The sequence below is a fragment of the Sinohyriopsis cumingii genome, chromosome 11 (assembly GCF_028554795.1).
Source record: "Sinohyriopsis cumingii isolate HCF-2022 chromosome 11, ASM2855479v2, whole genome shotgun sequence".
Classification (NCBI taxonomy): domain Eukaryota; kingdom Metazoa; phylum Mollusca; class Bivalvia; order Unionida; family Unionidae; genus Sinohyriopsis; species Sinohyriopsis cumingii.
In genome coordinates, this window is record NC_142971.1 from 11,727,010 (window position 1) to 11,754,772 (window position 27,763).

Genomic DNA, 27,763 nt, shown 5'->3' on the forward strand with positions numbered 1-27,763 from the left:
ATTACATAGAATTTTTAAAAAAACTATGTAAACAAACTGCCAATATGTACAGTCATGGCCAAAAGTTAAGTACACAATACAGATATACATAAGAATACCAAAACTTGTCATGTGTAATAAATACCAGGTTTCTAAGGTGAACTGAAATTTTGTTAATTAATTTAGTTGAGGTTTTAATATTGAACAGAATTATATTTGGAGGTTTGTTCGGTAAGTATCAATGTTAATAACAAGCAACTAAGTTAATACATATTGAAACTTTTGTGAATATTTACTGTTCAGTGTGTTCAAATCTGAAACTCACCATTATAAATGCACTAATGGCAAGTTCATGCTGGTAGCTCATGCTTAAAAGCTACATTGTATGCTAAAGCCACGTCTGCTGGAATGTGAAAATGATACAAGGCATATAGGTTTTGGTATACTTGACCATAACAGAATGAATAGGTAGGATTTGAATGAGACTTTTCTTACATATTTGCAGAAGAAATCTCATTCTTTTTTCTTTTTCTAACATCCCCATTTCATTAATATATAATACTCTTGTCCAGAAAGAATCCTCAAGTTGTGGGCATTTTTGACAGAGTTTAAGTAAAGGATCTACAAAGCCAAAAAGAGAGTCAGCCTCTATAATTGTATTGTCAAGATACTCACATAAATGAATCCAAGAGATGGGTGCTCATTTTAGGCTGGTCCCCAAAACTTTGGTTGTCTGTGTTATAGCCATAGTTGTTGTGAGGGAGGGTCTGGGGCCCACCCAACTGGAAGGTGTCTTCTGTGGAACTGATGCTAGTCATGCTAGAAGTTTCACTAACTACCCTTGACTGGAAAGAGAGAAATGAATAGCAAAATCCATCAACCAAGGTACAATGTTAGTACCCACTACCATTTTTCACAGTGTTAAAAAGTGTTGGAAATAAGCCCAAAGTCTGAAGAAGAGATTTTTACAAGGAAAGTTTTAGTATACAAGATTGGCTCAAAAAGGTAAAGTCTCTCTCATTACCAATTGCTCAACCATGTCACGATGGCAGCTTCAGGGCTGATCATAAAAATTTTAAAAAATCGTCTGAATTTCCATCATACAGAAAATCTGATATGTAATTGTAATGATCATACATTCTCTAAAGTAATGTAGACAAAATATAAAGAGAGTACATTAAAAGGGCTGATTCTACTGTCCAAAAAGAATTGCCAGGAATTCTAGATAAGACCATTTCTTCTTTTAATAATCTCTCATATTCTTGATCAATAAGATTTTTAGATCAGCCATCATGGCAGACAATAGTGGGTGTAAGATTGGCACCATTTCAATTTAGGAAACAGACATGATCATATAACTTTTGGTGAAAAACCCCACTCCATTATGTCCATTAATACAGGAGAGGTATCTATAAAAAAAATATTTCATGATGGTTATCATTATAGAGATCATAGTCAATGAAAGATAAGCACCATTTTCATTAAGACCAACTTAACTCACTATTAGAAGTCTCCTGGTGAAAACTCCATATTAATATAACTTTCCATTTATGGTTTATGATAGTAAGATTTTCAAGATGGCTGCCATGGTGGCCATACTTTAAGTCAGATCAACACCATTTTAATTTAGAATCAACATCATAAAAAGTGTGCTGGAAAAAAACTTTTGTTAATATGACATTCAGTCTGAGGAGGAGTAGCAACAACAAGATTTGCACAATGGATGATTGATTTTCACTTAGTACCTAAAAGACACCATATCTCCTGGTGGAAACCCCATATTGATAAAACCCCATGTTAATGGCTTTCCATGCAGAAGGCACATGACAACAAGATTTTCAAAAGGGCTCCTGTGATTACTAACTAGACGTCAGATCTGCATCATCCATCATTTTCATTTACAACAAAAATCTTTACTAAAAACTCTTCTTCATATGTCTATTCATTAAAAAGAAATAGTACTATCTTCAAAATGGTAACTGTGGTGGCCATACTGAATGTCCAAGCAGCACCAGTTTCATTTAGGATTTGAACTAGCCATTGCAAGAGGTCTACTGATGAAAATCCCATGTCAATATGACTTTGCGTGAAAATTAAAGAGAACAGCAATAACAAAATTTTCAAGATGGCTGCAGTAATAACTATATCGGACATCAGATCTGCACCATTTTCATTTACAACCAGCCAGACATATCATAAGAAGTCTTTTAGTGTAAACACCATGTTTATATGACTGTCGATTCAAAAGGAGTAGTGATAACAAGATTTCAGAGGCAACTATAATGGCTGTTTGAGCAGCACCATTTTCATTCTGGACCATTTAAACCTTGGGATGAATATATCGTTTCCCAGCAAGAACATGTAGGAAGAGTTGGAACAACAAACTTCAGGTTACAGAAGGGTGGATTATGGATGGGCAATGGACAACAGGTCATCTCATAATCTCTTCTGGGTTGTGAGCAGTAGAACTCAAATATGATGGTTCCACGATTTATTTAGTCTTGGCTATCAAAGGCATGTATTTACATCTTCCTCCAGCAGACCAATTCCAACTGTGCAATTTTTAAAGCCACACCTATGATGTAAAGAATCAGATAAAACCAGGTCATGGCCAGACCTGGCCCATGTGTCATAAGTTGCACATTTCTGCTACAGGAGAACAACTCCTGGCATGGTGTGGTGCCCTTGCTGTGGGTTCGGGTCCAATAAGCAACACTATAGTGAATAGTTGTTCAAGCAACACTATAGGGAACAGTTGTTCAAGCAACCCTGTAAGAGAACTGCTCCTGGTGTGGTACAGTGCCCTTGCTGGGAGCTTTGACATTATAATTCATCAAGCAACACTTTAAGAGAACTGCTCTGGGTGTGTTACAGCGCCTTTGCTGGGAGCTTAGACATTATAATTCATCAAGCAACACTATATGAGAACTGCTCCTGGTGTGTTACAGTGCCTTTGCTGGAAGCTTAGACATTATAATCCATCAAACAACACTATAGGGGAACAGCTGCTCCATTTGAGGTATAGTGCCATTAAGCTGGATGGGCTATTATAGCCCCTCAAACACTATAGGAGAACAGGTCCCTTAGAAGAAGGCAGCAACCTAATGATTGTACTTAATCATATTGCGACGGTCAACTCACATACTTTAGAGTATGTTATTCCATACGCTGAAAGCTATTAAATAATCTGCTTGCAACTGCTGTAAAGCTGAGGGTAAAACAAATCAGTTATACAATGCATTAACACATTAACCCCTGGAGCTTTTTGTCATTTTTGCCTGAAAATTGAGTAGGAAACACATTTTTAAAGCTATTTCTGAATAAACTCGAAAACACCAAATTCCCAGTCATCTTTCAATAGCATACTGCCTAGTTGTGTTAGAAATGCTGTTTTTCATTGGCTATTTGACTCGCGCGTGAGCAGAAGGGTAAAAGTTGGACTTTTTTGCTAAACGGAGCCATTATTTTTGTATGGAGACCACTCTTTATTCCAAATGCCCATCTTATCCTACTTTTTGCAAAGGCTCATCTGTCTGTTTGCAGTTCATACTGGTTTGCCTTAGATCTGAGACCAAAAAGTCTAAAATCCAGACACAAAATGAGATTCCGACCACGGGCAAATTTTGGGTAAAAAAAGGTCGGGTCCAAAAAATGAGGTTTTTCTATCTGTATTTTGTAGTGCAACTAGATATTCCAGATTATTTGGTATCATTGTAGAGCTACATCTGTCTACCTTTCTTTAATACCAACCACTTTAGTGTATCATGCATGACCAGATGCTACAGAGTTCGGCAGTAGGCTACTACCTCCTGCCCCATAAAGTCGTCACTAGGAATTAATGTGTTAATAGCATTACCATATTCACCATACATTTTTGGACAGTTTTTTTTTTTGTTTGAAATATAATATTTAAATACGTTGTAAGTTTTTGGACGTTGCTCAGCTATAATTTTTTCTACAATTTATGTTTTCGGACACAATCTAGGAAGATCTGCTGCATCGTTTTAATGTAAAATTCGCAGCATGTTTGCCGTTAATTTAAATGATACAAAGTTTGCTTCATTTGGTCACCAATTATTTAATGTGATCATGAACTCCCATTAACTAATATAATTTAAAATTCTTAATCATGTGCGTGTGTGTGTGTATGTATGTATGCATGCAGATAGAGTGATAGTTAAATAAACATTTTTATATTAAGCCATATACAATAAATAGCAATATCAAAGAATGAAAATAAATATGATTTAATGCTGAAAAATATTTAAATATATTATTCAATTTCAAGTAGCTTGTCCATAGCCTTTGTTAGGTCCTTGGGCAAAAAGCCCTCAAATTCTATATCACTATCATCATCTATATTGTTTAATTGTTTGTCATTTCTGATCAGCGCATTTTCACTTCCGCTCAGATTGACACTGATGTTGCACAACTTAAAAGATTTCATTATCATTGTTGTTATGTATGTTTGATTTAATTATATCTGACTTAATATATATTTATTTCAATTTAATTGTGTGTCAGTTTTTAAAAAAAAATATTTTTCATTACATGATATTGCAATGTAAATTTATTCACTAGAGATGATACTTTTTTAGAAAATAGTTTGACCTTGACTGTTAGTTTATAAACACTGGGTGTTGATCTAAATCCTGACCTTGTTTCACAATTGGTAGCAACCTTCATCAACAAGTTTTATTTTAAAATGATTGGTTGTTTCCAAGGTCATGATGGGACCTTGTCTTTAAGATAGAAACAATTTTTTAATTTTTTATTTCTTGGGTTTAAGATAATCAGACTCGTCATCTACAGCAGCTTTCTTCGCAGGCGGTTCCTTTTGTGATGCATCCTCAGAATCATTAATTCAAGGTTGTTTCTGTGGATGGTCTACTGGCCTCTTTGGAGATGATTTTGGCAAGGGAGAGTCACTCCATGAACTAGGCAGTGCCTTCTCGCTTGTTCCATAACTTATGACAAAATTATCCATCAAAAATATTACAGTACTAACAATATTATGTTTCACAACAACAGCTATCCAGTATATAAACTTTTGAAAGTGGTGGGTATTTTATTTATACTTTATATATTAATAGCTTGATTCGGCTAATAAAAATATGATTGGTTGTCAGTGTAGACATTGTTACACACAAAACTACTTCAAACAGGTGTGACAGTTATGGCTTTGATTACAAACCATGACCCCTGCTTTATGTCATTAAACAATATATCAGAGTCTGTATGGACTAGTAAAATTCATTGGCATTGTACAACAAAACAAACCACTTTTCCCTGAGGCATTATTGTCACGCTATAAGTAAGGAACAATAGCCAGATTGCAATATGTATATGCTAGACCCTGAGGCTAATTATTCGCTTCATAAATGTTGTGAGTGTGCGCCGACATCGAAAAGCTGGGAGGAAGCCAGTTGTATATAACATGGCCATAGGAACTTGTTACTGGCACCTTATTCGACGGCGTGCGATTCACAGGTAAGTGGCATAAATTGCTGGTGTTGGCTCAAAGGAAATCAAGTGAGAGTCGTAAATCCACCCTTGACAGACTGCTGGGGAGGGGGCAATGTCTGCTAATTATGTAGACCATGGGTGAATCGACATCCACTTGGAATTACGTCAGTAGTCGCTAAACCATCTTGCGGGAATTACATAAAGAAGTTCTAAGCTACTCCGACGTCATTTAAAATTGGCGGGAAACATTGTTATTCTGGGAATTACAAAGGAGCTTCGGAAAGGTCAGTGACTTATTTGCTCAATTATCGCAATCTATTACGGCAAGGTAATTGTACTTTAATTATGTGCAGTATGTATACTTCATTACTAGAATCGTTAGTATGTAGAATTACCATTTGTTTGTAGGATTTGATTCATTTGTAGTTTGATTTACATGCACATTTTGAGATATGAGCAATGTTTATGTAAAGAATTAATATTGTAATTCACTATTTGGTTAATATGTAGTAACCTCATGCATTTATTCATGTGATATTCTAGATTTGCAAATGTTGAATTGAATTATAACTTTGTATAATGGTTGCAGTGTGCAACATTAGTTAATATGAGTATTTGACTATTTGTGTATACTTTGTATGAGTATAATGTGTAAGGATGTATCAGCGCATGGATATGTGGATATCTGTGTACACTTTGTAGAAGTGTAATGTACAGAAATGTGTCTGATTATGTAATATTGTTCTGTATAATAAGATTGAGAATCTATATATACCAATGTGATGAAATCTATTGATATATGCATGATGAGCAGTTGATACCGTGTATGCCATACCAAAAAGTATGGGTATTTCGATGTGCACGAATGCGTGACCAAAGAAGGTAATGGATGATAGATTGTTGCTTAGTGTGAGGCTAGATAGCTAGAGGAAAATACTAATGTCTTTGTGTCTGTTCAGACAGGAAGATTTTAGGGACCGGAGGAACTGTAGGACACAGAGGAGGGAAATACCCTGGTACAGTTGGTCCCGAGTCTCTGGGAGACAAGAAAAGGAGAGAACGAAGTGGAGGAAGTGAAGGGTGAAGGACGTGATTGTTGGACTGAAGTGTACTGGATACCAGTCAAGAAATACTACAGATCAAGAGATGAGTAGAAACACAGGACAGGAGAAAAATCTATCACACTAAGTCAGATGATGAAATAGGCCATCACTTGGTTGAGTGAAAGACGAGTGATAGGGTTTTGGATATTGAATTTCATTTGAGAAGGGATTATCTGTAATTAAATGGCATTACATTTGTTGTTTATCTGAATTTCACCTTCTGTGTATTCAGTAATTTAACTGTTGGCATCACTGACTTGGGGCTCAGAGCATTGCATCTCTATCACTACTTCAATTTCTAACAAAAACAAGCCAGGGTGGGTCTTCTGTAATAATTAAAGATAATACTGGGAGCACTCCACCCCAATCTGAGGTAGTCAACGAGAACCCCTTTACAGTGGGGCCCCTTTACAATTATATACCAAGGTTTAAACATAGTTATTGTTCTACAGGTAATAAACCTCTCTGCAGATGATAAATACTGATTGTGGGTGCTAAATGTTTGGTACATCGTGTGCTCTTTTAATGAAATCCAGATGGCTGCCTTTTATTTCCAAACACACCTGTCAAAGAAATCCACAAGTTATATTATTAACAATTATTACCTAGACAACTTGAAATCTCCAACATGCATCAAAACCATCTTTGAGCAGTCGATTGTTTCGAGTTGGCAAGCTCTGCTCATTTTGAAGCTACCATGTGCTAGGTGGAAAAAAAGAAAGAACCACAACAAATAGATCACCTTTATTTTAAAAAATACCAACATATATGCCAACTCACATATTGCAATTTGCTTGTTATTTTTACCCTTCCTAGGTGTGCATACAACACTCACCCCATAGGAAGCTTCTCACCCTTGGTGCTCTAAGATTAGCCATCATACATGTACTGGTATTTCAACTCTCAATACTAAAATGTGTCTGTCATAAATATCTTAAGAATTATAATTCCAAAATCTTTTTATTTAGTTTGTATTAATATCTTAATTACACAGAAATAAAGCTTGTGTGCGTTTGTAATGTTATTTGTGCTTGTTGCCTGTTTTCACTTCGTTATTGTGTTCATTATGTATTGGCTGTTAAATTCCTATGTGTTTCTTCATCTCCTTGTTTTGGAAAAGAGAACAATTAGACTTTTTCTCAGCTGTCTTGCTCCACTGTTTTTGAACAAACAGCTATCACGTGATACTCGCCAGTCAACCCGTTTATGCTACGATGGACCCTCATTAACTGCTTTAAATGATCACTCCTTGGATCTCCACACTACATTGTGCTCTAGACTAAACGAACTGGGACTACATTCATCATTACCTAAGCGTAAACAAAAGCGAAGAAAGAAAAGTTGTTTCAAAGATGGCCGGCGTAGAACAGGAAGAAGAATCCCAGTTATCTCCCTTATTTTGGCACAAAATCGACCGTTAATTTAGATAACCTAATTCAAATCCCTATTAATTTGTCAACCTCTGTGTCAACTATCCAAGAAATACCTCTGCGCATTGCATTATTCAATGCCCAGTCAGTCGGACCACTGGAAAAGCTCACAGAAATAGTTAATTTTATCAACGACCAAAATGTTGACATATTTTTCCTGACAGAAACATGGCTAAAAACATCAGGCGATCAGCCCAAGTGTGCAGATCTAACACCCCCTGGTTACTCCATCAAGTCATTCCCCCATAATTCTCGTGGAGGTGGAATTGCTGTCATCACAAAGAACTCCATGATAAAACGTCTTAACTACACCACAAAATTCAATTTCGACCACACATCGTTTGAACTAGTCCAAACCACACTCACACTGGAGCAAAGGTCAGTCCATTTTTTCTGCCTATACCGCCCTCCTCCTAGTAGAAAAAACAAGCTGGCTGACTCTCTCTTTTTATTCTTGGAGATTTCAACTTTCACTTTGACTGTCCCGGAAACTCAAATACATCAAAATTCATAGATTCCATTAATGTTTTCAACCTCAAACAGTCAGTTAACCAACCCATCCATAAACATGGTCACATTTTAGACTGGATTCTTCATAGACCTGATGATAACATTCTACGGTCCTCTCTGGTATCCCATGACCTTGCATCAGATCTCCTCTGCATTATATGCCATCTTAACGTATCAGCCCCTAACCCTCCACCTTTATCTGCTACTAAGAGAAACCTCTGTATGATAAATAGAACCAAACTAATACATGACATTCAAGCTAACCTAACAACTTGCTTACCTCCTACTGCAGAATAACTCGATAACTGTCTGAATTCATTGCTTGACAAACATGCCCCAGCTACCAAGTGCACAGTATCAATTCAAAAGTGTTCTCCATGGTATAGCAGTGTTAGGGACCAGCTTCGCACTGCTAAAAGAGACCGCCGCAAAGCTGAGAGGCTCTGGCTTTCCACCAGACTCACTTTTCATAAGCAAATCTATGAAGTCACTAAGAAGAATGTCACAAATATAGTCCATGCAGCGAAATCAGCCCACTACACTACTAAGATCATGGAAAGTTCCAGCTGCAAAGAGCTCTACAACATTACTAACAAGCTAATGTCAAGGAACAAATCAACATCACTTCCAACTACCTTCTCTCCAGTCGACCTTACGGACATGTTTGCAAAATTCTTCCGTGACAAAGTACAAACCATTAGAGATAAGCTTGACACCACAATTTCAATAGACTCATCGTCACCATACAATTGAGATACAGAATTTGAGCAGCAACCATTAGTAGCATTTGAACCTGTCTCTATGGATTTTGTATGTACAATCCTGATGAAGAGTGCACTGTGAACTTGATCCAATTCCACGTATTTGGCATTCATGATACAGCCTTAATGTGGTTCAAGTCCTACTTGGTCAACAGGACACAAATTGTATCTGCAAATGGAATACACTCCAGCCCAGTCGATCTATGTTGTGGTGTTCCACAGGGGTCTGTTCTTGGACCTGTTCTCTTCATTTTCTACACTTAGTCGCTCTCAAGTGTCATAGATCATCATCCAGTGTCTCACCAACTGTACGCTGATGACACCCAAATATACAAATCTAGTCACCCAACTAAAGTTGATGCTACCATCCAAGGTGTAGAGAGGTGCATTTCTGACGTGAAATCATGGATGACATGTAACAAGCTGCAGATGAACGATAATAAAACTGAGGCCATTCTGATCACAACACAAAGACTTTCTCATTCACATCCTTTACCTCTAACAATAAATATCAGCAACGCCAACATTAAATTCACACAATCAGCATGAAACCTAGGTGTTACTCTGGGCAGTACTCTCACACTGCACCAACATGTCATGAACATATGCAAGGCCGCATATCTTGAGCTGAAACGCATCAGCTCAATTCGCAAATATCTTTCAGCTGATGCCACTAAAACACTTGTGTGTTCACTAGTACTTTAAAGACTGGACTATTGTAACTCAATTCTGTCTGGTTCATCTCAATATCTACTCCAGAAACTTCAAAGAGTTCAAAACACAGCTGTTCAGATCATAAAAGAGTACCACAATCAGAGCACACCTCCCCACTGCTCTGTACCCTACACTGGCTATCCATTCGATCCAGAATCAAACACAAAATTTGTTCTCTGTGCTACGTTTCACTGTCGGACTCTAGTCCAACATACCTATCCGATCTCACCCATGTGTACACACCAGCAAGATACTTATGCCCCTTTTCTGACAATCATATACTCATTATTCCCACTATGAAAACAAAGTCATATGGACAGCGTTCTTTTGCATTCCAGGGCCCAGCAACGTGGAATGAATTGCCCACTGAACTTAGACACAAAGACACAAAGACACAGTGATCACATTCAAGAGGGCTCTCAAAACTCACTTATTTTGACTGCAAGAACAAACTTAAAGACCTAATAATATTTCCTACCTGAAATATTCTCAGCATGTTTTTTATTTTTTAATGTTTTTCTAATTTCATTGTGTTTGTTTTTGTAATAATATTATTATATTTTTTTTATCTTATAGGTGTGGTCTAATGTTGTAAAGCGCTTCTAAAGATCAGGCGCTATACAAAGTCCTCATTATTATTATTATTAATGTAGATTTTAATGATCACTGATTAGTAAGACTACTATAGTTTGACTCTACCAACCCATTTTTTGTATAAAACCCCCCATTGATTTCAATAATGGAAACCTTTATTGTTATAAAAAGTGCAAGGAACTCAGTCAATTCATTCAATGATTTATAATTTCTAATGTGACTGGAGGGGTAAAGTGGCCCTAACCATGTCACTATTTGTGTGTTTCATGCTTAAAGGAGACTAGAAATCAAAATTTTCCTTCTACATATGTAATTCTCTACAGATTTTAATTCGACTGACATGTTTATAAATTAAATATCGTAAGTGGGCAGTGATTTTATTGCATGGAAGATACCACGATTCCGTAAATTGCCGAGTTTTTCCGAGTTTTAATGAGACGACAGATCACGTGGTACCGTGACGCAATACCAGCCAGTCCTCGAATACAAACATAAACATTGGCGAGCGAGGCAGACGGAAGGAGACCACATTTGGGTTGCACATTCAAAACTTGAATCTGCAGTCTGATATAATAGTTTATGTACTGTACTGGTCAGTGTTAAAAGAATTATTTTAGGCACAGGCCCCAGGCAGGTGACTTAAATAAACTCAAGCCCTGACTGAAATTCCACAAGCCCGGACAGTTCATACCTGTCAACTCTCAAGCCGGGAGAAAAACCTCCTGATTTTGGGGGTATTTCCTCATCTACATCTCGATCTCGTAATATCTCTAAATTTTTCGCAGCGAAGTCCCGATAATTACATTATGTCTGTCAATTTTCATTCGTCAGAAGAAGAAAAAACCAACCCCAAACCGTTTATAAATAGATATAACGTATGCAATCCACAGTCTAAGCTGCCACACTGCAGACATCGTAGTGATATGACTGAAACATTGTTAAAGCTACGTTAAAAATTCAAATCACACGCACACACGTCTAAATCCGGCACTGGAAGAAATAATTAATATCACACAACATTTTTTTTTCTTTTTTTTTTCTTCTTCAGTAAATAGAACGTGAAAATTAAACATTATTCAAGTAAATTTCAGATGTTTTTAAACAACTACAACAGTACTATAGTATAAAAAAATTAAAAGAATACAATTGTCACCAATTAGCTTAAATGAATGATCACTGTGAAATTTTCTCTGCAAACAAAAACCGCATCTCCATTTCCGCCAAAGAAACTCGGCCAGTTAACACCTGACATTCCTCGACCGTATATGTAAAGTTTAATTACCATAATTAAATTAAAAGGAATAAAACAAAATATACCATGCAGTATATGTGGCCCTAAAGAACTAATTCTGAATAAATATTTTGTTCAGCAAACAGTGTTACATGCATTAAGACTTAAACCTGAAGTCCATGGCATCGTAAGTAACAGCAAAATAGGCATCGTTTATTTTGGCAATCAATTGCTGGTGCTTACACACACACACACACACACACACACACACACTGTCGAACAGGGTTTCTTTGAAGTATGTCCGAAGGGCAGTCCTTTTCACAAGATCAATGCAAGGATGGAATATGTTCATCAGTCACATCGGCTTTATTGTGATGTGATGTGATTTTGATTTTTAACGTAGCTTTAACAATTTTTCAGTCATATCGCTACGATGTCTGCAATGTGGCAGTTTATAGTGATGTCTAGCACTGGGGCATCATGCCGCAGACATGTAGCATGATGTCCCACCCAGTCACATTATCCTGACACCAGGCCGACCAGTCCTAACACTAACCTCTTAATGCTGAACGCCAAGCGAGGCAGCTGTTAGTACCATTTTAAAAGTCTTTCGTATGACTCGGCCGGGGATCAAACCCACGACCTCCCGCATCTGAGGCGGACGCTCTAACCACTAGGCCACCGGAACGGTCACATCGGCTTTATTGTTTGCGTACTTAAATCAAAACTTTAGCTATTTTGCAATTTAGCCAGAGCTGACCAGAATATGCAAAATGGGCTTGTCCTGGGGGAATAATAAGGCGTATCACATGGAGAAAAGGTACGTCCCATGGGCGCTCGCACATTGGGGCAAGGGGTTGGGTCAATAGTCCCCCCCCCCCCAGTTTCTATTGTCAGCCATTTAATGTGAAACTTTGACCTCTTTTCTTTTAATCGCTGTTATTTAAACTGCCCAAGGAATAATTTTATATCAGTTCCAATCATTACAGATTACCGTTTATACATACTACATGTATACAATGATTTTTTTAAAAAATTTTTAATTTTTATAAGATTACTGAAAATTGTGTTTTCTCAAAACACGACAGGTTTAGAATATTATTTTTTGGCAAAGCCTCCATTTGATTAAAATCAAATCTAAATTTCACCTTGGACAGTATTGATTTGATTTAGATTGTGCCGTGTTAAGGCATGTATGTCAACATCTTGAAAATACATTTACTAATTTCACCAGCGCGATCAAAGTTTCCTCAGGCAAACAATTTTTGTTTCGACAAGCCTGACGGGCACCTCATTTTGAATACAGGATGGGCCGGAACTAAAACCAGAGGGACCCAGGGTGTCGGGCTATCCGATTTATTTTTAGCACTGCTGGTGTAGATAAAAGATCTGTGAATTGATTGTTGCATTTTGTGGTCACTTACTCGGCCTTCTGCCTAATTTCGTAACTCGCACGTTCAACACTTTTCCCAGGATTTAAAATATTCAACGTTATGTCTGGAACAGAGCCAACTTTTTGTCTAAGCCTAGCATTTGCGTATCCTTGAGCTGCCATTTTTTCAGAATCCCTGTCGTAACAGTTCTTTGAGAAATGTAACGAGCACATAGGGCTGTATGGTGTTGCTTTGAAATCGACTCGTCTGTAATAATGTATCCATTCTTTCAGTATGCCTTTATCTTTCGGAAAAGAAAAAAAAATGTTGTCCACTGGCTTTTCTTAATGTTTTATTACACCCGTAAGCAACGCAAAACGGTATTGTCTTTTACTCTGGCAATTCCCACTTGGGCTGCTGGAGTCGCTACTATGACGTCACATCCCGAAAGTAACCGAATAGGCGTGGAAATTTTGCATACGAGGTCATGGAAATTCAGCTCCTAGAAGATAGGCCAATATTGTAACATTGGCATTTCGGTCGCAGATGATACTTAAGAATAAGGTTTACTGCTATAGTACCTTTATTATTATCCAATATTTCCATTGGTTTCTGGTCTCCTTTAATGGAAGTTTTCAATATAATAGACAGACATGTTAAAGTTCCATTTCCAGTTTCTGGAAGTCCATTTTCAGCAAAGGGGTGTGTGCACAACTACAGACGATATTTACAATGTCAAATCAAGCAAAGGAAAAGAATGACAGCAACAAATTTGCCTTTCAAGTCATTTAACAAGCGGTTTAATTTCTATGTTCATGTGTGGAAAGGGATATCATTACAAAATCTTAATGTAATTTCCGGAATTATCTGGCAGTTGCCAAACAAGATGAACTATGTCATAATGTTGTCTGATGAAAATAAAGTAGCCCATAGAGTATGCAATATGGTGCCGTGTTATAATGGAAAGTCCGTTAAGCATGTAAGGTGCAGGTGATACCAGAATTTGTGCCATTCTGGTCACAGTCAGGTTAGAAATTATAAATCTATGTATTCAGTTGAATTAGTTCTCTATACTTTTTATCACATTAAACGTTTTCGTTATTGAAGTCAGCAGGGGGGTACAAACAAATGGGAATGTATAGTCAGACTATAATATGGTGGTTCTTTTGGAAAATACCCATACAATCATGGCTTTAATACATGTATGGCTGTTTTCTGGTGGTTGGACATGTATCAAATAGACAAAATAGGCAAGTAATGCCTGTTTTTCATTCATTATCCTTTCAGTGGTGTTAAACAAAGGGCTTGTTTTAGTTCATGGCAGCACGTCATCATGTGAGCTAATGGTAACTTCGTTACGGACGTGGGGGTGGTGGAAATCTATCTTCACCTGTATGTTTTCAGACACCTAATTAAAGAATTTAATATGTATTCGGTCGATACAAAAATTATTTGTTGCAGTCTGAAAACATACAGTAAATACGGCATTGCACTTTTACTATGTTTTTAAATCTCTTCGTATCTCTTTGCTACAATTTAGAAAGAAAACTTGTATTTCAACTACCTCACTGAAACAGAATTATTTGCACACAAGGAAAATAAACATGGAGGATTCAAATTTTTCTACAAGATACGGAGAAAGAAAGCATGTTCCACTTCATGTTAACTACAAGATATAGTGAGATACAAAGAAATAAGAATGTTTCTACACAAGAATTAGTGAGGATAGAAAACTGTTATAGGTTCTAATAAAACCAACAGAATTTATAACAATATAGACAAGTTCTCAGCTATAGACCATTCTCAAAATGTATTCATGTATTCATGTGATCTTGGGTCAACGAATCCAAAACGAGGCTAAGCTAGGCACCAACTTCATTTTATTTTGTAACCATGGCTGCTACAATTGATACTGGCATGACCAATATTGTTGTGTTCTGTTGTGCAATGGCAGTGCTAGAATTCATATAGATTTCAGCTTCCACCATATTCCATCAGTGTAGAAAATGGATTGTTGCAACATCTCGTGAAGTGGGGCAAAATTTTAAGATAAGAAACTGGATGACTATTGGTGTGTTTGTATTTCCTTGCAACTGAATGATGTAATAAAGAGAAATCCAAATGCAAAATAGGTTCTGTTGATGAAGCAAATGAGTGTATGTATGTGTTTTATAATGGTAGGTTTCTAAAAATGTTACCTGAAGCAAATGAGTTTATGTATGTGTTTTATAATGGTAGGTTTCTAAAAATGTTACCCCTAGTCCCATTCCACAAAACTATATCGAAATCTCTGCATACCTCCATGCAGTGCATTCATATCTGCGATTATGAACTGATGTATGAGTAGTAATTGCAGAAAAAGTGATACCTATTATCTCATTGAAAAAATAAATAGAAACAGTAGAATGAAAATAATGACGATAGAGAAGAGATAGCACCAGTAAAATGAAAATGATGACAGGACAAGCTGAACGAAATTATAAGAGAGAGAGAGAGAACATGACTGGATAAGAATTAATGAAACTGTTGATAAAACCTATTTAATGTGTGTAAACATAAGGAAAAATGCACACTTAAATCACAGGCCATTAAAATTCAATCATATTAGTAAGTTAATGTCAGAGAATCCTCCCAAAAGGGAAGCAATATATATATATATATATATATATATATATATATATATATATATATATATATATATATATATATATATATATACACTTACTGCAACCCCACCATAACGGGTTCGCGACAACGCGAATTTGGATATAATGCAGCTGTGGTGTGGCTACTGAAAATTCATATATTCATTCTCACATTAAAAAATATTTTTTGTTCAAAGTACATGAAATAATGTATAATTTTTTATTTATTTTTTTTGATTTTGGAGAATATAATATGATACAAGTATGTACATGTATTTTTCTCGTACTGGGAAAAATATTTTTTCTTAAGTACTAGAAATAGTGTGTAAAACGTTTATTACCATTTTCGAGAAGAGTTCACGTATGAATTTTAATATAATACGAACGTGGCATAGCTTTTGAAATTTAACAATTTCATCAGGTTCTTGAAGTGTTGAGCCAAAATAAACATCGGAAATGTTACTTATTACTGATCCATGAGTAAAGCCAGTAAGTCATCTTTGTGATTGTCTTTAATTAATTAAGTATACAATCATTGCTCAAACAATGGCCAACATGTGTTTCTTCTTTAACTGCATACACAACCAAGCAGCAGACAATGCGGTGATTGATAAAAGACTGTCACAATTTAATAAACATCAAAATACTAAAGCCGCCAATATGTTTGCTGGGCTTGGCAGTGTTATTAGACGCAATCAGTTGACCAGTAAATAATGTCCACTTTATTAGCTGGATATTGAAAGGGTATAAAATTGTACATGCATTCAGCTTTAAAAAATTTATAAAAGTGACTAGTGACCATTGTGGTTTTTTACCCTTAGTTCTGGGGATTTACCCGAGTGTGGTGTTTGCTTATAAACTCGTTATTAATTTCCTATTTTTTGTAAAAATATTTTACCGTTATGGAAAAGCAAGTTCACAAACGCAAGTCATTCTCTGCACTTTGCACAATGATTAGTTGTTTTCACACGTTTCTTTCGATATTCACAAAATCTAAAGTAAAAGTTACATTCATGCTGAAAGCATGTGTTGATTGTTAATTATTCTTGCTGTAGTCGTTCAAATGAATAGGCATACAAGCGTTAATTATTGGAAATTTACAATGGATAAATGTACATGGAAACATATGAGAAAGTTTTAACAGTATGAAATTTGTATAGACACTGTTCATAGACCCTGGAACGTAATGAACCATACACGTGCTTCATCTTTCTTAACCTAATTTTGCTGTTAAGTTTTCCCATTGAATTCAGACACATAATGATCTGTGACAAAATTACTGAATAGCTTAAATATGTACGCAATTTTTGCAATGGTGATGTGATGTGATGTGATTTGGATTTTTAACGTAGCTTTAACAATTTTTCAGTCATATCGCTACGATGTCTGCAATGTGGCAGTTTATAGTGATGTTTAGCACTGGGGCATCATGCCGCAGACATGTAGCATGATGTCCCACCCAGTCACATTATCCTGACACCGGGCTGACCAGTCCTAACACTAACCTCTTAATGCTGAGCACCAAGCGAGGCAGCTGTTAGTACCGTTTTTGTAAGTCTTTGGTATGACTCGGCCGGGGATCGAACCCACAACCTCCCACATCCGAGGCGGACGCTCTAACCACTAGGCCACCAGAGTGGTCTTTATGCAATGGAATTACATGTATTATGGATTAATTGCAAGCCCTGACGGTACAATATCAGTGTTAATACTCCATTCATGCTACATATTAGACGCTGAATTAAGACAAAAAATGATCTGGGACAAAATCTGTGTGCAATTTTTCAATGGAATTACATGCATTATGAACTGCATACCACGACAGCACGATAGTAAATGGTGTTAATGAATACATGTACATGTGACAATGAGTTGTTTTCTAAAAAAAAAAAAGTAAAATACTGTTAAACCCCACATTAATGCAATCCCGCTATTAACGCGATCCAAATTTTTGGACCTCAATTATCGCGTTATAGCCGGTTCCACTATATATATAATAATATATGAATATATATATCATTTTTTTCCTCCTTTATTTCTTGCATATTCTTGCATATTTTGTTGTTGTAGGGTTTGACACCATATTTGAGCACAAGACAGGCTATACATGGTGGCCAGAATAATTGGTGGAGGAAGAACCCTGGAAAACCCCGGGAAGAACCACCGACCCATGAGAAGCTACTGGCAGGCTTTCTCACGTACCAACGTTTGCTGAGCCTGAGACTCGAACTCACGCAGACAGAGGTGAGATGGCAGTGACCTGTAATGGTGAGCGCTTTAGACCACTCAGCCACTCGGCGCCCCTGCATATTTTGTTACTACAGTGATATAATTTCAATGGCCTGTACTGAAATGTTTGATTTTTTTTGACAACTAATTATTGCAACTAACTCCTGGTTTATTTTTTTATTTTGGAGCCACCTGTGGTGAAATTCTCAATGAAGGCAAAATAAATATCTGAGAACAGCTCAGGTAGTCACTCAATATAGAGTAGGATGCCATATTTTTTCTCAAACTGCCTAGCTTAGCCTCATTTTCGCGATACATTAATATTCATGAGGATCTCATTAAGAATGGTCTATAGATCCCAACTACTATAGCTTTCTATTATCACACAGAAGACATTCAGATCCAGAATGACCAAGATGGCAAAAAATATCTCTCAACAGCATCACAACAATTCTTCCACTGAAACTAACATCCCCATTAGTGGCAATATTTCTGCATTATTTAGAAAGAGTTGATAAATACCAAATTATTCTTTTAATCACCATTTCATAATATTCATAGATTTGACAGATTTCATTGAAGTATAAATTTTGATTTAAAGACTGATATGCGCATACAAACGATGCTTCCTACTGTCTTTCCATATATGCAGTAGTCCCCACAACAATTGGTACCATATATACTCTTATAAGACTGAACAAATTGAAAACTGCACAGACCCAGATCTGCCATTGCATAATGCACCAGCAGATCTGGGTCTGTGTAGCTTGTTTGGGGTAAAATCAGTATAACAAACGATATAAACCCTGATCTGCAGGTGCATTATGCTATAAAAGATCAGGCTCTTTCTTTCTTTGCAGTTTGACTTGGGAATATATATGGTATGTTAAAATAATGATCAGACTACAATGATAAAAACAGTAACCAGAAGGAAAACTGACCATTCATTTGCTATTCAAAAATGCAAATCAATTTTTACTTTAAATCAGGAAACCAATGAAAGTATGAAAAATATCTAATATCATTGCCAAAGGTACACCATGTCTACAGGTGTTGGATTCAATTAATATTCAGAAGTTTCCAACATGTGACCAGCTAAAAAATTAAAACACATTTTTCCAACATTTGCATACCATAAACCACACTTTAAACATGAAAACAAAATATTTTGTCAGACAACTCAGGAACAGCAAATAGCTCAGGTAAAAGTGGCATCAATGTGGTCAGGGACTCTTCTGCATGTAAAAAATAAATAGCCTCAAGGGGACACAACAGTGGTCAGTGATTCTTCTGCATGAACACAAAAATGACTCATGGGGGCACAAAAGTGATCAGTGGCAAAAAAACAGCCTACAGGGTACAGAGCACACTTTCTGCCTGTTAAACACACAACTACACAGTAGTGACCTTTATCTGCTTGTAAACAAAATACAGTAAAAAAATTTCCAGTACCAAACTTGCCCCAAGTTCATTCCTCCCTGACCATATGTACATGCATGGTCACATTTTGTTAATAATTGTATCAATAATGTTTATCTATATTTATATTAATAATAATGAACAATCAATATCATTTATAATGCTTTATTTTTCTAACTTCTGTTATTTATCAGCTACATGTACTTAAATTGCAACACAGCATTCCCTCACTAAAACACATTACCATGTTACAAAACAGCATTCCCTCACTAAAACACATTACCATGTTACAAAACAGCATTCCCTCACTAAAACACATTACCATGTTACAAAACAGCATTCCCTCACTAAAACACATTACCATGTTACAAAACAGCATTCCCTCACTAAAACACATTACCATGTTACAAAACAGCATTTCCTCACTAAAACACATTACCATGTTATAAAACAGCAGACCCTCACTATAACAGTGTCATGCAACAAACATCCTGCACAATAACACTACTAGTGCAACAGCATTCCTTTACTATAATACACAACCATGTTACAAACACCAGTACCTCACCATAAGACAGTACTATATTACAACAGCAGTGCCTCACTATAACACAATAACGTTACAAACAGCATTAACTCACTGTAACACACTACCATATTACAAACAGCAGTTAACTCACTACAACACACTACCAATATGTAACAAACTACAGTAAATCACTATAACACATAACTGTCTTACAACAGCAGTACCTTATTATAAGGTAGTTTACAGACAGTAGTACCTCACTATAACAGTAATTTTACAAAAAGCAGTACTTTGCCATAAGATGGCACTGTTACAAATAGAAGTGCCTCACTATAACACAGTACTGTTACAAACAGAAAATACCTACAATAACACTGTACCTTGTTACAAACTGCATTCCCTCACTATAACATAATACCCTGTTACAAACCGCATTCCCTCACTATAACAGTACCATATTGCAAGCAGGGATGCCTTGTACTGAGGTACATTATACACATGTATAATTGGATCCAAAGATATATCCATGTTAAATCAGGGATTGTGTTACACCGGGATGCTTTGTAATGAAGAACTACAACATTCATAATAATATACTTGTACTTGTGCGATTTCTGTATCATGGTCGTAGCTGTATATGCATATGGTAATCACCTGTAGGTAGTATAATAACCCTGTTATATCTGAATTGTGTATAATAATGATGTGTTTTATAGCAGGACTGTATATGTATCTGGGTCCTTCAATAAATGAAGTAGAGTTCCCCTGTATATGTAGCATGGTCCCCCTGTATATATGGCAGAGTCCCATGAGCAGAATATATTCAAGGAAAAGAAATTGGTGGTCACGTAAGACATTTATCTACATTACTCATTTCAGCATGAAACTAACTGCACTTCATGAATTTTTTTTTCAAGGAACCAGTAATAAAAATATATATTTTTTATTATTATTACAAACAGTTTATGACAGAAGCACCTGCTGGTGAATAAATATGAGACTTGTAAACCATTTCCAAAACTACCTACTTATTAGGGTAATTTGGAGTAAACCGTAAAATAATACGCCTCTTTAGAAAACTCAAGATGATCATAAAACCTTACTCTATGTACTCACTTACAAGTCTAGACAACCTGCAACAACAAAGATCCTGACCTGTTGCATAATGTGCTTGCAGATCAAGGTCTATGTTTTTAGTTCTACTGAATATTCCAAACAAACAGCACAGACCCAGATCTGGCAGTTCATTATAACAACGGCAGATCTGGGTCTGTGCAGTTTGCAGTTGGACTCGTCTTTTAAGTATAAATGGTATGTATAATGATTTCAGCTCGTTCAAGATTTTAGTGTCTTGATTTTGCTGTATGATCAGTACTCCAAGTAGCATAATTAAGTTACTATTTGAGACCTACAATAATATGTAAGCAGCCATTTCAAGTTTTAGGTTGCCAGAACTAACAATTTGGTCCCCCTATAAACTGACAGAAATCAAACAAGTTGGGAATTATTGGTAAATGATGACAAAATGAAAAATGTGTTAATCAAAGCAAACTAAAGAATAATTATAAAAAGCACCAGGTTTATCTTTAAAAGTATGCTTTTTCTGACTGAAAACTTGATAGTTAAGAACTGCTTCAACCACAACCTAGCCAGTAAAAACCATAACTTGGAGTTCTATAACACATTTTCTCTCCATCCTAACTGGCCTCAAATTCCCTGATAAATGGCTTATGGTTTATATTAATAAAAGTGTTGGTCTTATCTGTGTTTATTCATTTGACTGACAGCAACTTAGAAGTCTTTTAGTGAAAACTCAATGTTGAGATGACCATCACATTCAGGAGTAGCAGCTATAAGATTTTCAAGATGACTGCCATGAAAGCCACATTGGAGGTCAGATGGCACCATTTTCAATAAGGACCAACTAAATGTCATTGAAAAGTCTTTTTGTGAAAACCTCATTTTTATATGACCATCCATTCAAGAGTAGTAGCAATAAAAAGATTTTCAAAATGGCCATTCCTGTGGACTCAAATAGGTTAGGTGTGTGTGATTTGGATTTTTAATGTAGCTTTAACAATCTTTTCAGTCATATTGCTACGATGTCTGCAGTTTATAGTGATGTTTAGCACTGGGGCATCATGCCGCAGACATGTAGCATCATGTCCCACTCAGTCACATTATCCTGACATCAGGCTGACCAGTCCTAACACTAACATCTTAATGCTGAGTGCCAAGTGAGGCAACTGCCAGTACAATTTTTAAGTCAATTGTATGACTCAGCTGAGGTTCCAACCCACGACTTCCCTCATCCAAGCAGTTCCAAGTAGGTTTGGAGGAATAGTGATAACAAAAATCTTGTGCAAGTGGACAGAGATTGATGGAAGGTAGATAACAGACCACCTTATGAATTCTTCTGCATTATAACCAGTAGAGTTAAAAATAACTGCATTTTGTCAAGACCTGCAAATGTGTACATGTATTTTCTGTAATCCACTGATACATGTATACACTGGATGATGGTGCCTTGTTATAGGCTAGACAGATAAATTCACATGCTATGTAAAGGGATTCTCCTATCAGTCCTAACAGTGATCCATTTCAGTTTCTATCATCAATCTCTGGGGTATATTGATTGTCAGGAAATAATAACTTCTGACAAAATCTAAAACCTGTACACAAAAGAAACTTATTAATGTCAAGCTTGGAATGACCCCCTCCTGGGTCAAGGCATCCTAGTCACTGCAAGGCCCCATTGGTTTACTACATGTATAAACATTCAAAGGAGACAAAAAGGAAAACATTCCTATACTTAATTAATAAATGAACTTGAAAATGTGTCATTTATCAGGTTCTAAATTTGCAGTTGCTGCTTTAGTATTATTGTCCATAATTAAGTGGATTCCTTTCAAACTAAATTTACTTTATGAAAACATTTTCTTTGTCAAAAAACTGTGTAATGGAATTACACTCAGCACTCAAGTAATTGATGGAAAACTGACTAACTAGTTGAAAAATACATAATAACCTAATTAACCTACATTTTGGGTCAAATCAGATGGGGAAGTTTTATTTATCAGGTCTCTAATTAAGTCTTGGTGGTTGATGATAAAAGTAGTTATTGTTGTTGATGATAGTATCTTCATTTTCTGAACTGTGGCCTAGACATGAGCATGCTGTTTTGTACTATGAGGCTATTGAGTTTTAAGACAAGCTGGCAACACATCTACCAACTGACCAACAAAAAAACAATGCAGTCACCCTTAAGTCAAGATTAATCAGCAACATTCTTATGGATTTACAAGACAACCTGTAAACTATTAAAATATATTCAATGGTTCAAATTTATACTTCAGATAAGGCTAAAAGTGACAGAATTACATTTTCCCTTACTGTGACCTTGACCTTAAGGTATGGAACCTGGCAACACACCATCTAGTCATGATATATAAACATATACTTAGACAAAGTTTCAAGAAATTGCATAGTTATCAGACACAAGCAAATGTTAACTGACCAACGGATGGATGGCAGGATGCAAGGATAGCTATGGCATGCCATTATATGTTCAACACAGATGAATCTCTTTCAGAAGGTCACTTATTACCAGGTGTATTATACAGGTACATGACTTTCTGCAAAGTCTGAATTTATACAGGTACATCACTTATTGTCGAGTTTGAATTTATACAGGTATGTCACTAATATTGGCAAGTCAGTATTTATACAGGTACATCACTTACCGCCAAGTTTGAATTTATACAGATACAGCACTTCTCACAAAGTTTGAATTTATACAGGTACATTACTCACTGCCACGTTTGAATATATATAAGTACATCTCTACCACCACGTTTGATTTTAAACAGGTATATTTAAATTCTGCAACTGGAAAATTAATTTTAAGTACTGCAGTACAATTAAGAAGCAACAAATCACTGACTTATTAAGGCTTCTTGAACAAACTATTGTCTGTAGCTGATAACCATGCCTATTCATAAAATTTTCTGTAAAAACAGATTTTTTTCTTTTGAAGAATTTATCAATTTATTAGAGTGAGATATAGTTTAGGTTAATTGGAAGACATTGGATAACTAGATCTGTGGATGTCCAGATCATTTAAAAATTTAAGAAAATAATGTGAAACATTTGCCACGATGCATGAAACTTTAATCAGATGGTAAGGATGCAAATTTCTGTCGATCTATGGAAAGCATATTAACTTGGGACCAGAGAACAATAATTAGATTTATGGGGACAGACACTTGTTGAATCGCTATACTGTAATGATTTCTAATGTCTGTGCCGGAAGAAAAAGTGATTCTTAATTAAGCCTTCGTTTACATAGCCATTAGAAGACTAAAAAAGGGATGGTAAAGTTCGATTTCATATCGGAATTGTCAGAATTGAAATTCTCCAGAAGAGTTATTCGGGAAAGTAGGGGGTCAGGCTGACCCCAATTTTGGCACCTAGTTATAAAAGGCGGTAAATATATTTCATCCTGATTGGTTACACTAAATAGGGGCATGTTTCCCACATGAAATTCCTTGGGCTTTACATATTGGCCCCATTGAAAACCCCAATTAGTCTGCAATTTTCCTGCAAGAGTGAAACTATGTGAGACTCCAAGAGTAAATTTTGAAGAAATTCTCTCGTAAAACATTTATCAAAGGGGCCAATGTCTGGAAAGTCAACAGACACACTTCTGATGGTATAAGCGGACAAAGCTTGAAGCATGAGGTATATGCATCAATTTCATGTAATTTATTGATACCAATATTATGACTTGCATGAATTTATTTGTTTACATTCAAAGATCAATTTTCTTGATATGAGTATAACTGAGTTCATCTGAATTCGTACAATTATTTTCTTTATATAAGTTTAACTAACTGGTTTAAGTTGTCACTTGTTTGTATAGGAATTGGGTATTCTATGATTTCAGGCATTACTTTAGTTGATATGAGTTACGAGAATCCGTTTGTATTCACCGATCTTAGATGATTTCACGTATGATAAAGACCTGAATGTGTGTATTCGCTGAAAATAGCGTAGTTAAGCCATTTAATGAGTTTCATTCATTTATTTATGTAATTGAGTTGAGAATGGAACTGTTATGTCTCATGTGCTGTTAATGTGAGTCAGGATTGAATAGCCATTAGGAAGTACATGAATCTTATGAAACTAGGTTTGTTTATGATCTGTCATGTTCAGCTGACCAGATAGCCTTGGTATCTGTCTGAATTCTGATAGAACGATATCTGACCATAACGAGAGGGGAGTAATGATCGGTTCCCAGTGGAATAACCGACAGAAAATTTAGGCTGCTTCTCTCTTTATTTAAAAAGGGGAAATAGCTCCACTGACGTAAACAGTGAGATATCCACTGATATATCCATGCACCTACTGATACAAGTATCGATGTATCTACATGTTTACATATCCACCTACCCACACAAAGACTGAGGGCTTGAAATAGGTGAAAGAGTAGGGAGGTTGGAGGAGAAAAACAAAAGAGTGGAAGGGCCGAGAGGAACAACTACCATGATATTGGAATGAACCAGAATGCACAGGTTATGAAGTTGTACAAGGCAACGACTTTGATTGTTCACTCGACTCTATGATGAACCAATTCTATCATTTAAATAGATCGGCTATTAACATAAATATATTTGTGTCTGAAATTTGGTGAAAGATTTATTTAAAAAAGAAGTGCATCTTCCTAATGTAATGTGTGATCACAATTGTTTATGTAATTGATTAAATTGTTGTTTTCATATATATTGGGGCTCATGCCATTCTGTTCTATATATCTGCTCAGATCTCTATTTATTCCACCTACAAATTTTACACTTTATATTAATATTTACTCGATCTGGGCAATAACACAGAGGGTGATCATCTTGTAAGAAGGTACAATCTGCCAATTAACCCCCCCCCCACAAGGTGGGCTACACAGGTCATCTCCACATATACAGTAGATTCCAGTTAACTTGGCCATCTTTATAACTGGGGCAGCCATTTATTTGGGCCAAGCCTTAATACATGTACAGTAATACCTCGAACATTCGCGAGGTTAGGTTCCAGAACCAGTTGCGGATCAGGAGGAATCGCGAATGTTTGGTACGAGTCGCTAATAAATGCTTATTCTAGGGTTTAAACCCTAAATATGACCCAAATCATGCTCCCAAAGCACTTTAATTTCTTTTAAAAGTTAGCTTAATACATTACCCTTAAAAAGAGAAATAAATGGTTGACGTAAAAATAGAGTACAGTATCGCCTAATGGGTATTTGCTACACTAGCGCATTTACAGTACGGTACATGTATACTAATATTACCCCTATACTAATTCATTGGCTGCTGTTTTCGATTGCACTCACAGTAAGGTAAAACCAAGTTAACGAATGGGACTGTAAACTTAATGACTGACATTTTCTTTGTCATTGTCAGGAAGGTAAACTAGGTAAACTTCATATGTCACAGAAGTCATATAACGAAGGTACAATTCAATAAAATAAAAAAAAAACATGTACGCAGAGGGTACCAATGAAAATTTCGCGAATCCGTGAATCCAGAAATGCGAATGCACGAGGTATTACTGTATACCACCTTTTAACTCCTAAGCATAATTGGGGCAGCCACTTAATTGGGCCAAAGCATTCAAGTCCTGATGCATCTCAATCAACAGGAATCATATATATATATATATATATCAAAAGGATTTTGGCTGAATCATGCTAACATGGTTTTTGTCATTCAAAATGAAAAACTTTAAGTGAAATGAAACTTTTGGGGGGAAAAAAGTAAGAACAACAACCTGAAAATATAGCAAGGTCATCAACAGATGAGTCCTAATAAGTCTCAAATTTAACTTGTCAACCTTAAGTGGTTTCAAGTCCAAAGAGTTCACAAATGTGTAAAAGAACAACAAAAAAATATACAAACTGCCATAATGATCTAAAAGTCTGATCTTGTCATTCACATATAAATACAAATATGCTGAAAAAATTCCACAAGTAAACTTTTTTGCGCAATCTTGCAAATTAACTTTTTGCCTTGGAAAGACAGAGAGACCTGACCAAATCATGTAATGGGGGCATAAAAGTATGACAATATAAAACAATGGATTTATACCTGCAAACTGTCCAAATGTGAACCATTAACACATTAACCCCTGGTGATGAGTTTACGTGAGAGGATGTAGTAGCCTACTGCTGAGCTCTGTAGCGTCAAGGTCATGTATGATACACTAAAGTGGGTGGTATTGTAGAAAGGTAGACAGATGTAGCTCTACAATAATACCAAATAATCTGGAAGTTCTAGCTGCGCTATAAAATACAGAGGGAAAAACCTCATTTTTTTGGACCCAATTTTTTTATACCCAAAATACACCCGTGGTCGGAATCCGTTTTTGTGACTGGATTTTAGCCATTTTGGTCTCAGCTCTAAGGCAGACCCAGTATGAACTGCACATTTGGACAGTTTGCAGGTATAAATCGGAATTGCGCACTCGAGTTTGTTCGGATCTTACCTTTCGGTCAATGGTGAAATCCAAGACTGTCCGAATGCAAAAATCGCGCTGTGATTTGGGATAATGTCCATACGTCAAGATCGACGAACAATTATTGCATTTTCTCCATTATATCACAAACTGAACGAAGTGTATCGAGCTGTTTTGAAAATTGAACTATTCTTGATTACGACTGGCCTAAGTTGGAAATTAGCAGACGCAAATAGGATAAACTAGCAGTGTTGGAACTGCCGAGGGGTGCGGACTG

At 36.2% G+C, this 27,763-nt stretch overlaps 1 protein-coding gene across 4 annotated transcripts in view; it reads right to left on the reverse strand.

Annotated features, from left to right (window-relative positions):
- The window catches only part of LOC149787612 (uncharacterized), a 177,594-nt gene that overhangs the window by 94,429 nt on the left and 55,402 nt on the right, over nt 1–27,763 (reverse strand). For 3 of the 4 annotated variants that reach the window (XM_089973781.1, XM_089973779.1, XM_089973780.1), the window contains one exon: nt 655–824. The exons of the other annotated variant lie outside the window; for it this stretch is intronic. In XM_089973781.1, the coding sequence (XP_089829907.1) occupies nt 655–824 (170 nt within the window). The remainder of the gene's footprint in view (nt 1–654; nt 825–27,763) is intronic. 4 annotated transcript variants of the gene reach the window in all.